At 38.4% G+C, this 16,622-nt stretch overlaps 2 protein-coding genes across 2 annotated transcripts; both read left to right on the top strand.

Annotated features, from left to right (window-relative positions):
- Positions 1-2,037: 2,037 nt before the first annotated feature.
- On the top strand, positions 2,038-11,861 carry LOC145908952 (uncharacterized). Its single transcript, XM_082996270.1, has 34 exons — positions 2,038-2,203; positions 2,389-2,502; positions 2,567-2,677; positions 2,856-2,969; positions 3,053-3,166; positions 3,221-3,334; positions 3,541-3,654; positions 3,714-3,824; positions 3,899-4,012; positions 4,246-4,359; positions 5,831-5,941; positions 6,221-6,334; positions 6,391-6,501; positions 6,645-6,758; positions 6,972-7,085; positions 7,153-7,263; positions 7,574-7,684; positions 7,938-8,051; positions 8,108-8,218; positions 8,424-8,534; positions 8,774-8,887; positions 8,944-9,054; positions 9,206-9,319; positions 9,376-9,486; positions 9,673-9,783; positions 9,838-9,951; positions 10,049-10,162; positions 10,378-10,494; positions 10,558-10,665; positions 10,725-10,837; positions 11,109-11,255; positions 11,318-11,394; positions 11,584-11,698; positions 11,850-11,861. Exons 1-34 carry the CDS (start codon positions 2,038-2,040, stop codon positions 11,859-11,861), a joined length of 3,786 nt encoding a protein of 1,261 aa, XP_082852396.1.
- A 158-nt stretch (positions 11,862-12,019) lies between these two features.
- On the top strand, positions 12,020-15,561 carry LOC145909191 (adhesion G protein-coupled receptor L3-like). The gene is made up of 9 exons (XM_082996521.1): positions 12,020-12,114; positions 12,350-12,469; positions 12,659-12,799; positions 12,983-13,092; positions 13,476-13,683; positions 13,910-14,039; positions 14,463-14,623; positions 14,889-15,059; positions 15,310-15,561. Exons 1-9 carry the CDS (start codon positions 12,079-12,081, stop codon positions 15,490-15,492), a joined length of 1,260 nt encoding a protein of 419 aa, XP_082852647.1. The 5' UTR covers positions 12,020-12,078; the 3' UTR covers positions 15,493-15,561.
- Positions 15,562-16,622: the final 1,061 nt, after the last annotated feature.

Genomic DNA, 16,622 nt, shown 5'->3' with positions numbered 1-16,622 from the left:
GCCGTATTTAATAATCTGTCACAATTTTTCCACGGAACAAAGAAATTCTATCCATACAGATTTACGAAGGAAACGTATTATCTGTGAAACTAACCGGGGGTCTATCGGTCAGCCAAACATTTTCATCAACCTCGGTTTTGCGAATCTACTATTTCTCGTCGGGTGCATCTGATATCGTGAACTCGTCGGCTAACACAGGTGATCAGATAATTGCATGCATTTCAGGATACATACTGCTTTCAAATTACTTTATTCAGCAGTCTGATCACAAGAGACAGTTAACCCTCGTAAGGCATTGAAATGCATAAATCTTGCTCTTCGCTGCATTAACACATTGTGCTTCAACAATTAAACAATTAAGTCCCTGCGGGTACTTACACACTGTTGTAGTAAGGCAAAAACGTCAACCCGTAAAACTTGTCTGGCGTTACTGAAAACAAGGTTGCTTGCGGCATCCCGCTTCGCGAAAAGGCAAGGAAAAAAGGAAAATTGAGTGCTTTTGTCACCCTGTTAGTGGCAAACAAATGCAAGAAGACACGATGTAGTTCTGCTAAACTATTTACTTCAAGAGTCATATAAGTAGTTGTTCTAACATTTGCATTCTGACCAGATGTGAACGCATGTCAATCCACGCCTTGTGTCAACAATGCAACATGCAGCGACGATGTGTTGGATTACACTTGCTTCTGTGTTCCAGGCTACACCGATAAAAACTGTCAAACCGGTAAGGAAAGTTGCCTAATAACAAGGAAACACATTTCTTTCAAGCATTTTCGCGTGGGTCTTATCCTACATGCGTCCTGTTGTCAAACTTTGGCAACAGCCATGAGGGATGTTACATGTAACATAAACAGTAAACTACCGCTTGTTTCGAAAATGTAAGATTACGAAATCTTATATATTTGTACCCTTCAAACTGCGGTGTCAGTTGCTAGAGCATTTGCTTTGCCATGAAATTTTATGCCTTAATTAAAATCAACCAACGCCCAGAAGGGCAAAAAAGTATAAATAACCCGGATCTTTCCGAGACTTGGCGCTAAAAAAGGATCAGTTATCAGTATGGTTCGAGTCACTGGACGGACACACTAGGTGTGATAAACTTACTAATTACTCCACTCGAGCAAAAGGAGGGCACCTATTTTAAGTTAAACATTGCGTTTTGCAGATATTGACGATTGCAATCCATCCCTTTGTCAACACAGCTCAACGTGCGTCGACCATGTTAACGACTATTCATGTGTATGCACCCCAGGATACACAGGGAAAAATTGCGAAACAGGTACGGCCGTGTACCGCCTGGAAATCATTTGGGAGAAATCATAACAGCGCGGTAGCGTAATTTGCCATGATAATTTACACCTCCACCGAGGAAGTGTGAAGTTTGTAGATACGCACATGTAAGCGTAACCAATCTATACTTTCCTAGATTGTTAAACAATCTTTCAAGATTATGGTTTACAGAATATATAGATTTTGCCTACACGGCATCATCGGTATATTCTTATTCAAGTAGAATCTACTCAATAATCTAGGTCAGTCCTAGTAATCACTTTTTGCAAGACTTTTAGTGCCAAGACCAATCGAAGTTGTCAGTAGGAGATCTATGCTTTATATAAACATTTCCATATATTCAATCTATACTTTTGCTAAGATATCAATGAATGTGAGTCTACGCCATGTCAGAACGGCGCGACCTGTTTAAACCAGCTTAACAGATATTCTTGTGTCTGTGTACATGGGTATAACGGAACAAACTGCGAGACGGGTGAGTCTTATGCATACAAAGTTCAAACCTTGTTTATAAACCTGTATCACTACTATGTGTGTTCGTATATGTGTCTTTAAAGCTGTGGCAGGTAATATCCTTGTCGTGATCTAAAACTGTGCATATCATTAGTGAATAGCAAGCACGATTATTAGCCTACGTACCCGAAAATACTAAGTAATTTAAGGCTGTTGTCACGGATATAATTTCCTTACCGCGGAAACAGTAAACAGGATGTCTTGCTGCTGCAACTTAGTTCAGTGATCACGTTTATGACCTTACATTTTAAACTAAATCTTCTCAAAAACCTCATTTTACTGGAAGATATAAACGAGTGCGATTCCAACCCTTGCCACCACGGCGGAAATTGCACTGATTTGATTAACGACTTCAACTGCTCATGTAGTGCAGGCTACGCAGGAAAGAATTGTTCAATAAGTAAGTGTAACAAAACGCGTATCATGGTATAATGATACTCCTGGTACATGTTACGCCTAAATTAGATTATCCATTGTACTTGTGTACACTCTGTATCGGGTTTACTTTTGCCTTGCTTACAAAGTAGCTCACTTATATTGCGATAATTGCCCTGCACCAACCCCCAACACGAAACCTTCCTGTAGATATAAACGACTGCGACCCACTCCCTTGTCAACATGGATCAACATGTAGCGATCTAATAGCTGATTATAATTGTATCTGTCTACCTGGCTACACTGACAAGAATTGCTCAACCAGTAAGTATAAAAATTGTTTGACTATAAGCTAATACAAGAAACAGAACCTAAACATCCATTACAGATATCAACGAATGCATTCCAGTACCATGTGTTTACGGTAATTGTACTGATCTGGTGAACAACTACACATGCACATGTACTCCAGGTTACACTGGAAGAAATTGTTCCATTGGTAAGAATGACTTTGAGCAGTTTATCAGTACTTTAAGTAACGCGACTAGTTGCAACCAAAACGAAATTATCACTATTCTGTAATTGTCGAAGGCCGGTTTCGATGACCCTTTCCAAGCCCAAAGTTTACATTTGCATCCTAAAACGTAACAGGCCATCAAAACTTGCACATTTTCTAGATATTGACGAATGCAATCCTGTTCCCTGTGGGACCCACGGTAATTGCACTGATTTGATAAATGATTACAACTGTACGTGCGACGTTGGTTACACTGGAAGGAACTGTTCAATAGGTAGGAATAACTGCCTCTTTAAATCAAACTGTTGCCTTGTGCAAACAAAAAGCTGTGTAAATGTGTTAAACCTACGCTTATAGATATTAACGACTGTGAACCACTCCCATGTCATCACAACTCAACGTGTAGTGATAGGGTGGCAGATTATCAATGCGTTTGTGTTCCTGGATATACAGACAAGAATTGCTCAACAGGTATAGGGGTTAAGATGCCCAGGAGCGGCATTTAGTATTACTTTTTGCTATTAGATATAAACGATTGTTCGCCGGACCCATGTCACCATAACGGAAGCTGTTCAGATTTGGTCAACGACTATAATTGTTCCTGCTCACCAGGTTATACAGGAAAGAACTGCTCAATTGGTGAGTACATTACATGGGAAGTTACTGAATGTAACTTACTCGACAGTATGGACGCCAAACGTAGCAAGCAATCGCCCGAATGTTCTGAGATTACGAATTGTCCAATTAATATCCAACTAATAATTAAAATAATTAAATGTATTTTAATATTTAACACTATTCTGTAATAAAAATGTATTTTAATTTTTAACATCGCCCATTTATAGATATCAATGAATGCGATCCGTCTTCTTGTCAACATAGCTCCACTTGCAACGACCTGATAGCTGACTACAGTTGTGACTGTCTACCCGGCTACACAGACAAAAACTGCTCTACGGGTGATTAAATTAATTACAACAGGTAAAATTGTTTCTTATTTCGTGATGGGTGATTGCAGATATTGACGAGTGTATACCTGGACCATGTGTCAATGGAAACTGCACTGATTTGGTGAACAACTACACTTGTACTTGTAACCCTGGATACACTGGAAGAAATTGCTCAGTCGGTAACACTTTGCTCCATTATCGTTTAATGTGTTTGTGTAGTCTCTGCAAATTCAGGATATTTCAATATTTTTAGATGTTGACGATTGTATTCCTGTGCCATGTGGGTCTAACGGAAATTGCACTGACCTTATTAATGATTACCAATGCACATGCGAAGTTGGGTTCACTGGAAAAAACTGTTCAACAAGTAATTAAGCTAACCTTACTTGCTAATTAGATTGCACCCTTGTTTTAACAATAAAACAGTTCCACAACTAACATATATGTACCTGCTATTTGTTTTTACCCATAATAACAATAAGAGCTTGACACTATACGATTTGATCTAAGTAAAGCAATACCTTAATAGCAGACCGTGACAAAATTCAAATTAGTCCTTATATATTTGTCATTAGTTTGATTAATTGGTTTTGTGTACAGACATTAACGACTGTGAACCGCTTCCGTGCCAGAACAACTCAACGTGTAGTGATAGGGTGGCAGATTATCAATGCGTTTGTATCCCTGGATACACAGATAAGAATTGCTCAACAGGTATATTGGATGGAAGATACCATTACACCGAGTCACAAAATTTTCGCCAGACTTGATCAACGTAAGCCTGGTCAACATAGAAATCTGTGCGATGGTATTTCAATTCAAATATGTATCTAAAATTAACAGGTGGTTGCCTTAGTCACACCTAACCGTTAAAAGTCGCACAGATTTATGTTGTACACAGAGACTTATATGTGAAGTTTGGCGAAATCCTTGAGACCCAATTTAGTAGTATTTTCTAGTGATGCACCGAAACAGCATTTTTTTTATTCGGCCGAAACCGAATATTCGGCAAAAGTTGCCGAATAAATTCGGCCGAATAAACCGAAACTAATTCTGGTATCCATCTCTTAAAAATCGCAATAAATGTAAACAAAACATATGCTGGAATGCATCTGATCTAGGGATGTGACAAGGCGAACCCAAACCCGAATAGATTCGCCGAATTTGAGCACAGATTTCAGATTCGTACAAACCCGAATGTTGCGCAAGATTCGTATGCGAATATTTAATAAAGCATATTATAGTTGTGTGATACAACCGCTAAAGTTTTGTCTTTTTCGCATGACCAATAACGGTAGCACACCGCTTATAATGCAACGAGAACTGGTGTAGTCGTTTTTGCTATTGGTTTATCACCACGATTGAACAAAACGTGACGAAAATGCCGTTGCGATTGTAGTAAAATCCTGGTGGTCTAACATCGTATTGCAGTTCTGGGCGCTGCTCGTATAGCACGGGTTTTCGTCACCAAAATACAGAAGCGCATTTGAAAACAAAAGAACGGAAGTCCTGTGTTGTTCAACATTATATTTGCTCAATCATGACATATCGGCTTTATTACGTTATGTCAATCAAAGTATCGTTTTTCCTAAACACTAGCGGTAAAGGCCACTGTTCGTCTGAGATATAGTATAGACTCGGTTGTTGGTTACCAAAAGTTCATTAAACTTTGCAGAAATCAACTGTATGCAATTTATTTGGCGTATGATAGCAAAACAATAGTTGGTGAAGCAACATACTTGCGCACGTGATGCAAACGACTAACTATTATTGACGTCACACTTACATACCAATATATTTGGATTCGCACGAACCCGAATCTTTGTCCATTTGGCACATCCCTATTCTGATCCTATCATACAACCTTTTATTGGCACTTAAAAAATGCTGTACCAACTGCTTAAAGTTGATTTCGATGACAATTACCAAATAAAACACACTAGTACAGTTTGAACTATGATTCAAATCTATACGTAACTTTGCGTACCAGTGATGCATGCAGTAAAAAAGTTTCGGTTTCGGCCGAATTTTGCAAAAATATTCGGCCGAAACCGAATAATTATAAAAACCTTGGTTTCGGCCGAATAAATTCGGCAAACCGAACTTTCGGTGCATCCCTAGTATTTTCCACATCGGATGAGGTTTTGTGTTTTTGGGCGTCATGCAATCTCGTGTATAATCTCAGATATAAACGACTGTTCGTCGGACCCATGCCTTCATGGTAACTGTTCAGATTTGGTTGACGACTATTCGTGTTCCTGCTCACCAGGTTATACAGGAAAAAACTGCTCGATTGGTGAGAAAGATTAATGGTATCTGCACAATATAAATGAGAAAATACATGTTGGAAGTAATCTCTCGGTTAAAATTAGGCTACTCAAGCGTTTTTGCAAATGGCGACTGGTATGTGTTTAATTGTCGTGCAAATTATGCCCCGATTAATATGCATTGCAATGGGGCTTTTGCCACCAAAACATTTTTTTAGAAATTGACGAATACGTTTTATTGATTTTTTTCTGCGTATTGTTGCATATGTATATTGTAATCAATATAATTTACAAACACCATTTCATAGATATTAACGAATGCGAGCCATCCCCTTGCATACATAACTCCACTTGCAACAATCTGATAGGCAACTACAGTTGTGTTTGTCTGCCCGGCTACACTGATAAAAACTGCTCTACGGGTGAGTTTTAATTGATAAAATTTCAGTGTAAATATCTTCTATGATGTTCGTTTCAGATATCGACGAATGTGTACCTGGACCATGTGGCAATGGAAACTGCACTGATTTGGTGAACAACTACACTTGTACTTGCAACCCTGGATACACTGGAAGAAATTGCTCAGTCGGTAAGGTATAGTGCTCTGTACTTCACTGTGCATGCTTTCCCTGTGATTCTGTAAAAACAGCAAATTTTATTCTGTAATGTGCGCTCGCTCATTTTCTTATGTTTGTTAGCGGCCTATGAAGAATTATCAATACTCTTTTTCAGATATTGATGATTGTATTCCCGTGCCTTGTGAATTCAATGGAAACTGTACTGACCTTATCAACGATTATAAATGTACATGCGTAGCTGGATACACCGGGAAAAATTGTTCTACAAGTAATTTTGCAAACCCTAATAGCATCGGCTTAATAGTTGCTAACAGACGTTATAAAAAGTAAAAGAATAACTATTAGAATTAAAAAAAATTCTATTTAGTCCTTTAATGCCGCAAAAATTATACCATGCTTTTCGCATAGCAAAATGTCTTGGCTGCGAAGCCTGTGAACCTTATAGTCCTTAATTATTTGACTTTTTACAAATATTTGTCAGATATAGACGATTGTGAACGACTTCCATGTTTCCACAATGCAACGTGCAATGATAGGGTGGCAGATTATGAATGCGTCTGCCTAGCCGGATACACAGACAAGAATTGTTCCACAGGTATATTTCCGCAAAATTTCTTCGGACAATTGTCGCGTAACTATTGATTGTTTAAATTTTTATTCAGATATAAATGACTGCTCACTGGACCCATGTGTTCACGGAAATTGTTCGGATTTGGTGAACGATTTCATGTGCACCTGTGTCCCGGGATTCACGGGAGGAAATTGTTCGATTGGTATTAACGTAGTGTATTTATAAGTAGTAAGCTTGATCGCCAAACCTGCAATACTACAACAAATGTATTGTCCAGTATAACAAGTATTCAAGCAATCGACTTTGAGGTTAATGTTTATTTTCATGGTGACTGCACAACAGTACAAATTAACATACATCGTAATAGGGGATTTTAAATCAACAATTTTTATCATATGGTGGCATGCAGTGGTTGATCAGAAACACAGTATGGTCTATATAAAGTATTTTATCGTATTGATATTCATGAAATAAGTTAATGTAATTCTTTATGAAATAACACTTTGTTTCAGATATCGACGAGTGCTTGTCGAATCCATGCGCACACGGGAACTGCAGTAATCTCATAAACGACTTTAACTGCACTTGTGAACAAGGATACACAGGGAAAAATTGCTCTACAAGTACTGCTGTCGCTTTTAGTTCTTGCTTTTACATAAATACGTTGGTAAACACTTACGATTTTAATTGAACAAATGATTGTTTCGTTTGCATAGAATGCAAAAGGTACCTAGCGAGCGAACCTGCTGTACCAAAAGACGAAACATATCGAACCTATGAACTCAGCCAACCATAGCGAACCCAGCCAACCTAGCCGACCTAGCTGACCGAAGGTACAGGGATAAAAACGTATCCTAACCTATTCCTTTCGCTCAGATGTTGACGATTGTCATCCATCACCATGTCTAAACGGAGGAAATTGCACTGACGATGTTAACGGATATAGATGTGACTGCGTACCAGGATATTCGGATTATAATTGCTCCACAGGTGCAGACTTACCATTGCGTAATGTCGTTTTTATTACTAGAGGTTTTTTTTGCCAGATATTAACGAATGTCTATCAAACCCATGCATTAACGGAAACTGCACGGATCTTGTAAATGACCTTAACTGCAGCTGCATGCCTGGCTTTGAAGGAAAAAACTGCTCAGTGGGTGAGTTACATACAATTTTGTACTGCTCGACTAATTTCGACTTTGTAGTAGTGGTGATATATTCCTTGAACCTAAAACGCACTGCTCGCTATATTTGTCATGTGGTGGCATGCAGTGGCTGATTACAAACACATTCTTGAACTATAGTGTTTTATTGTATTGGTATTCATGAAATAAAGAATTTTTTTATGAAATAACACTGCAGATATCGACGAATGCTTGTCGAATCCATGCGCACACGGGAACTGCAGTAATCTCATGAACGACTTTAACTGCACTTGTGAACAAGGATACACGGGGGAAAATTGCTCTACAAGTACTCCTATTGTTTTTAATTCTTGCATTTACATAAATATGTTGGTAAACAATTACGTTTTTATTTAAACTATTGACTGTTTTACTTGCATAGAATGCAAAAGGTATCTAGCGTGCGAACTTGTAGTATACCAAAAAGCGGACCATCGTGAAACTATATTGAACCCAGCCAACCAAGCCGACCTAGCGGACCGAAGGTACCGGGATAAAAGCGTGTCCTAACTTATTCCTTTCGCTCAGATATTGACGATTGCCAACCATCACCATGCCTGAACGGGGGAAATTGCACTGACGATGTTAATGGATATAGATGTGATTGCGTACCAGGATATTCGGATTATAATTGCTCCACAGGTACAGACCTACCATTGCGTGAAGTCGTAGCCATTGAGTCAGGCTTATCTTTGCAGAAATTAACGAATGTCTATCAAACCCATGCCTCAACGGAAACTGCACGGATCTTGTGAATGACTTTAACTGCAGCTGCATTCCTGGCTTTGTAGGAAAAAACTGCTCAATGGGTGAGTTATCCACATTTTTTTCGCACTGCTCGCTATATTTGTCATATTGTGGCATGCAGTGGCTGATTACAAACACATTAATGGACTATAGTATTTTATTGTATTGGTATTAATGAAATAAATTAGTTTCTAACCTTTTCCTTTCTCCCAGATATTGACGATTGCCATCCATCACCATGCCTAAACGGAGGAAATTGCACTGACGATGTTAACGGATATAGATGTGATTGCGTACCAGGATATTCGGATTATAATTGCTCCACAGGTACAGCCTTACAATTGCGTGAAGTCGTAGCCATTGAGTCAGACTTTTCTTTGCAGAAATTAACGAATGTCTATCAAACCCATGCCTCAACGGAAACTGCACGGATCTTGTCAATGACTTTAACTGCAGCTGCATTCCTGGCTTTGTAGGAAAAAACTGCTCAGTGGGTGAGTTACCTACCATCTGTTTTCTGCGCGACTAATGTCGACTTTGTTGTAATGGTGATATGTTCCTGGAACTTAAAACGCACTGCTCTTATTTGTTAAAGCCCTTTACTTGTTGGTTTATAAAAGGCATTTGCTCAACTTCCAAAAGACTGCTGTAGCATAAAACAACATTATTTTTTCTTTAAGGCATCAATAAATGCTCATCTTCACCCTGCGGTCAACATGGAAACTGTTCAGAACTAATCAATGATTTTAATTGTACTTGTGAAGATGGCTATACTGGAAGAAACTGCACAGGTATGTCGTGATGGTAGAACACAGTGTCAGCTGTAATTATTGGTGTCCATATAGATATTGATGAGTGCATCTCATCGCCGTGCGCCAATGGTGGAAATTGTACAAATCTTCCAAACAACTTCAACTGCACTTGCGCTCCAGGATTTAGCGGAAAAAACTGTTCTATAGGTTAGTGTCGAGGTTATCATCCGCAACAAGCGGCTATTAGAAGATATTGACATCTAATTGAAATCATTTGATAATGGATTAAATCTATATATTCCAGAAATAAACGAATGCTTGTCGTCGCCTTGTCTGAACCAAGGAACTTGCATGAGATTAGTAAACGGATACAAATGCGAGTGCCTTGCGAGCTTTACGGGTTTCAATTGTTTAACTGGTAAGATTTCGGTGTGCCCAGCAAAATTGACAACGTTTTCTTTGCAAAGCCATTCGATAGCATAAAGAAAGGTTAATTCAAACGTAGTGCCCATTTTGTTATAATTCAAGGTACACCGACTATAAATACTTCCAAACTCTTTGGGATGTGAAAATTTGCCACGTATTCGAATCCCTTTGTACGGTTTAATAATATCCGTAACCTATTTGGTACAGAAATTGACGTTTGCCGGAATGCAAGTTGCCATAATAACGCTTTGTGTATACCGACCTCCTCATCGTATCGCTGTGAGTGCAACAGTAATTTTGAAGGGAATGGCTTTCACTGCCAACGTAAGTCCTTTTACGAAACGCAAAGAGGACGAAATATTGTCAATATCCTTTCGCTTGTTTTAGCTTTCTGTTCTTCCGGATCAGTTTTAGATCCAACTACAAATGCTACATACAACTTTCCGCGTTCAAGCCTTGGAGAAACTCCCGTTTCCAATAACACATGTCCCAATGGTAAATACTTGTTTTTGGAATTGCGGTTGTCCAGTAATGGGTTGTATATTGTGATAAAGGTAGGGCAGACGCCACAGCCAGCTGTTTGGGAACTGAAACATCTTCAGCAAAGCTTCAAAACATCCGCGTGGTGGCGTGCTCACAAAACTTATCATCCGTCGTACAAGTTCAAGTAAAAACGCATTTTTTCTTCTTTACCGAATTTTGATTTTAATAAAGGCATATCGAACTGTATTATTTACGAGTCTGCGCACGTATTTGGTTTTAATATTTTAAAGTGGTAGCTTTGTGAAAACCGAAACAGGACATCCTCATATTCACAGTGCATAAAATACGTCTGTTCTGATAAAAAAAAATAGAGAAAATTTTAAAAGTGACTACAGGGATCAGCCTGTGCAAGTGATAAGAAATACGATTTAAAATAACTGAGGCGGTTGTTTTAGGTTGCTACCACAACTGAAGCTGTAGCAAACGTGGTAGCGGAGTTAAGACTACTGACATCCCAATCAACAAACATTAGCGCAAGTGACGCCAATGCAGTTGTGGACACAATTGTCTTAATCAGCCTTCTGGATCCAGCTAAAGTCAACGTGCGATCAAGTTTTGAATATTTATGAAACATGTCGAGCTTACATATATTTGTTTATCGTAGATTACGCCAACAACCCTTCTTGGTGCTTTGGTGGCGATTGATCAAGTTTCAGGTTCCTTGCCACAGAATGAAACAAGGTATTTTACTTATATATGTACAAAAATATTCGGAGAAGCCTATAGCGATTGTTACAATATTAACATGGCGCCATTGTGTTTCCGAAATTAAAATTACTTTAGCAATACTTGAACAAAAAAATGATAAATGCAATCATTTACAGCATATCTAAATGTTGTCTTTTGAAAATGCTTGTAAATCTTTGACAGTGATTCTACAACACGTAAGCAACTATTACTGCAAGCACTTCAAAATTTGATGGATCGGGTTATTATACCCAACAACAGCACCCTAACCCTTCAAACCAAGCAGCAAACTTTGCAGGTAAATAATTATTACAAACAGACCGGAATGGAAAGGTTTTGTCGTGGATATCATTGCAGAATTGCATTGCATTAATAAAGTTATTAAAAAGTGCATACGATTGTGAAACTATGTCGTACAATTTTATTGGTGAGACATTTGTTCCCCATAGATCAGAACATAACCTATGATTAAAGAGTTATTGCACATGTACTCAGGTTGCAGCTGTTGCTAGAGTAGGGACACAATTCCCCGATACGCCTTTCCGACCGCTTGATAAATTTGGAGTGCCTTACGAGCCATCGGTGAGCAGTATATTGCCCGCCGCTCTCCTAGAAAATGCAGCAAGTCAGCTTGGAACTGACAACTTAAGAATTTCTTTTATTTTATACGAAAACGACATGCTTCACCCTAAAGGAAAAGGAAAACTAAGCCAGGTTAGGTCTACTTCGGATTTAACAGATTAACATCACTTTGGTTTGAGCACACACTGGCGTCAAGACTCTTTTGTTAAAAACGTCAAACAAATCACCGCTATTTCGTGTTCCACCTTAATTATTAACGTTAAAATTGCTAAGTATTTCCGCAATTGACTTTAATTGGTAAGCTCTCAAGTATATGACTTGAGTATATGCATTCATCTGAATAACTACGACACCCCGTTTGCTGCAGATAATAGCAGCCAACATTCGCGATTATCCTACTTCTGATACGGTTCCGGATATTGCAACTACCTTTAACAACGTGTCAGAAAAGCAAGGTTCAGTTACTTTAGAAGGCAACCCGTTATTGGTGAGATAAATTAAATATACCTGCTGAATTAAATGTCAGGGTTTTAGATTAATGCCTCTTCATGGGAAATCAAAAACCAAAACATTGCTCCATCAACGAAGATCGGCTTTGCCCATTTTTCCGTATTCCATATTGACCCTCAGCATTTGTAAACAAGATCCAATATTCTTAGAGTTAATAATTTTGCAGGAAACCGTCACACGGACTCAATGTGTTAGTTTGGACTCGAACTTTCGTTGGTCTCCGGGTAAATGCAGACTGGTGCAAGTGTTCAACTCATCCAGACCACGTTGTGATTGCAAGACCCTTGCAAACTTCGCAATGATTATTGTAAGTATGCAATGACTTGGTAAATTACCCAATTACCGGATCAAAAAGTGTTGATTGTGTGGGCAACTTAGAAGGGTTCAGTAAATTCCAGTTCGACCAAATGTACAGATTTTCACATCTGAATGTCTATCAATGCTGTGTTGTTTTCGATTTACTGCAAAGGTTAACAACAATTTATTGCAGAGTTCTGTCGTTCTGCCATCAGCAGCGGAACTAAACATAGTCTCATGGGTTGGATGCATTCTTTCGACGCTTGGATTAACCTTGACTATTATTATATACAGTAGCATAGGGTAAGTATTCTATTTTGTTTACAACGCTGTTTTTTGCATGTACCGTTGTTGCGTGCTTTTAGTGTGAGTCTATGCTGGGCACACAATAAATAAATAAATAAGGCACACCTTGCTTGCGTATGTGGTCGCCTTTTTGTTTACGTTTCTTGTATTATTGAGTCTAAAACGATAAAATAAATGAAAGATTTTTGCACCCAAGTGACAAAATACGTGCGTAACTCTCCGTATACTGATTGCCTTGTTGTGATAAAACAAGTTAAATTAATTGTCCACAGTGTTGCAATCCCGTACGCTGCATCATCAATGCTAAAATCTTTCATGAAAGGGAACATTATATTATGCTACCTGCTTTTTCTAACTGTTCAACAAAATATATTTTCAAGGTCACTCCGGGTCAAGAAGCCAACCATATTCCTCCTAAACGTGTGTGTTTGTCTTCTTGTCGTCAATATCTTGTTTCTTGCTGGATCGAACAGGGTTGAAGATAGAATCGCTTGTTATTTGGTCACCGCCCTCCTGCACTTTTTCCTGCTGTCAGCGTGGTTCTGGATGTCCGCGAACGCCCTTGATCTCTACAATGCATTGGTTAAGGTAAAAATGTCGTTTTAAATTTCAAACTGTTCTTGTTTGCTTTATCTGGCGGTGTAATTTCAATCGGCTATACTTGGGTGTTAATTTTACTGCGTCACAACATTAATGTAACGCTATGATGAATGAAAATTTTGCATAAACTTTACATAGGAAAAAAATTATCTGAATTTACATTGGAAACGCAAGCCATATACCCAAAGATGGTTCAATCTAATTGCGTTTGCAGGTGATGCAAAGTTCAGGGGATAAAGTGCGCATTGCGTCAGCTATTGGGTCATACGTAGTTCCTCTAATAATAGTTGCTGCGCACAGCGGGGTTACCATTCTTCATGTTGACAACCAGAACTACAGAGAAGGTACGAAAGAACTTGACGAAACGAACATAACACAACATAAATTCAAATTTTCACTGAAACATTGTATGACAAGATTTTTATCGCATTCTGTATATCTTGTAAAAGTTTCCAAATCAAGCAATGTTTCAACATCATTGAAAACACAGTAATGTTTCATGAATGATAGGCGGGATCGCACCACTGTCAGTTCCTTACTTAGCGATCACAGCTACTCGACATCATTAGGTCTACAGGCTTCGTGTCCCAGTCATTGCAGCATAGCTGGATCAGCACCTTTTCCCGACAAGTCTGAGCGAGATCTGCTAGGCTGTAATGCCTGGGCTTCGAAGCCTGTAAACCTAATGATCATGGATAGCACCGTAGTAACATCAATTTTATGCTGGCAGCAAATCCAACAAAGGCGCTTGAATGCTTTTCTTGCAGACGACAATCTGTTCGTGTCCGTTTATCGGGCGAGACACATATGTTGGCTTCACAGTCACTCCCTGGATTTTGGGTTTCTTCTTCCGATCGGGCTGCTCGCCCTACTCAATTTGTATCTTTTCTGCAGAATTTTTAGCAGTTTAACGTGCAACAAACAAAAGGTCAGCTCTGGAAATTAATAAAAGTTTGTATACGTGGAAATGAAATAATGCGGTTGCAGGAATTTGTTGTTCTATGTCATACAATAGTGCTCCCGAAATATTAACGCGCTCGAACAAGCAAAATCCTTAATTAATGGAAAATAAAAGTTTGTTTTGACAGCTAAACTATTCTTAGTTCCTTATTACGATATTATTTATTCGTATATCCGAACACATTCCGTTAAACACAAAGTTCAAGATTTAACCAATGCATATTTTTCTTTAGATTCGTTCGTCAGCACAAAAACGCAGCAAAACTCAAGAATTCATGCTTGCGATGACGTTAGTTCTCTCCATGGGACTGACGTGGTTGTTTGGGTTTCTAATGCTCTTCGCAAATGACGTTTATTACCAGTCAGCAATGGCCTGGTTGTTTACATTGTTTAACTCAAACCAGGTACGTAGGTTAGGATTTTGTCATATTGGACAGGTTCACAACAGAAAACTTCGTTATGCTCAAAATCATTGAACACTTAAGCAAACCAAAAGTAAATTTGGGACTCTTTTCTATCCACAATCGCAGAAACGTTAACTTCAGGCTAAAATCTTTCAGCCTACGACAAATATATTTCGCTTTTGTAACAAGCATCCTCAGTGTCTATAAAAGCAACCCTTTCTTATCCATGTTTAATTCTTCCATCTTGCAGGGGTTGTTGATTTTCATATTTAACTGCGTGAGAAACGAGAACGTCCGACGTTTGTGGTTACATCCTTTGCTGAATAAGCTCGGATGTAGCAGAATTCCAATTGTTAACAGAGCGATTAACGTCAAAAAGTCGGATGTGTCAAAATCCACTGTCAACACTGCAAATGATGATACACACCTTTAATCAAATAACGGCTTTTATGAATGTGATTTCAAACAATGTTTTTGCACGTTTGGTTTGCAGCTAATATATAATTACCAATGCAGTACTTATATGTACTTTCTTGTCTAAATGCGAAATTTTCAAAGGCTTGGTCATTCAATTTGTAAAAGTACACAAATTGTGAATCGTGTATGCACGTTAAAAATGATTGAATAGGGCGGAAACCTAAGCAAAACTCCACGTTCTCTGAATTTAAAATTGAAGCTGTGTAATTAAATTCGATACAGATTTATGTGAAATTGTTTCTTGCTTGTCTGTATTTTTCTGTGTTATTTAACTATCCAACCCATTCAAAAATAATATTACTTCCAAGACTAAGACTAATACAACTATCACTAATACATAAAGTTTCGAAATTTGTTAGCAGAACATTTCAAGTACTAGAGAGTTTGATTAGCAGTATTTTAACAAAATGTTCTGGAAGCAGTTTGTATTCAAGAAAATAACCGAGGTAGTATTACTTCCAATATCAGGACCTGGTTCCAAAGTTATGACCTGGGTTTCATTTGAAATGCTTGAAATGGATCTTAGCGCTGTAATGCGCATGGCATTACTTACATTCCTGCGCTCATTTTTATTTTTTTCGCATAAAAACTGTGGAAACTCGAAGAAAACAGGAAGGGCCCGAATTGCCGACAGCATTTTCTACATTTAAATACAAGATTCATTGAAACAGCTTGTTTCATCCTTTACATTTTGAAAATGACAGGTATTTTGACAAGAATAAAGGATGTATGTGGGCACTACGGGTGGTGAACCGCCTAGATTCGGCGAGGCATATGTATTTTTTTATTTCTGAGAGCAACAGACATAAGGAAGTGACGCACTAGAATACATATCAGTAGTTATAACTATAGCGCAATATAAAACTGAGTTTAATATTGTGTAGCATATGGGCCGTGCTGCTCTGTTAATCAAACCTCACATGGGCAACACGGAAGTGATACAACCTCACGCAAGAAAATCTATATGTGTAGTAGCTCAAAGAAAACAGCCGTATTGATTATGATGTGGCATAAGACAACAAAGACTTTCCTTCTGGCTTTTCTTGTTTTTCGACACTTGGAATTGTCTTCAGGTGAGATAACGTA

The sequence above is a fragment of the Ascidia mentula genome, chromosome 7 (assembly GCF_947561715.1).
Source record: "Ascidia mentula chromosome 7, kaAscMent1.1, whole genome shotgun sequence".
NCBI lineage: Eukaryota > Metazoa > Chordata > Ascidiacea > Phlebobranchia > Ascidiidae > Ascidia > Ascidia mentula.
Note: the sequence above shows the minus strand (reverse complement) of the source record. Positions and strands in the feature narration are given on the sequence as shown.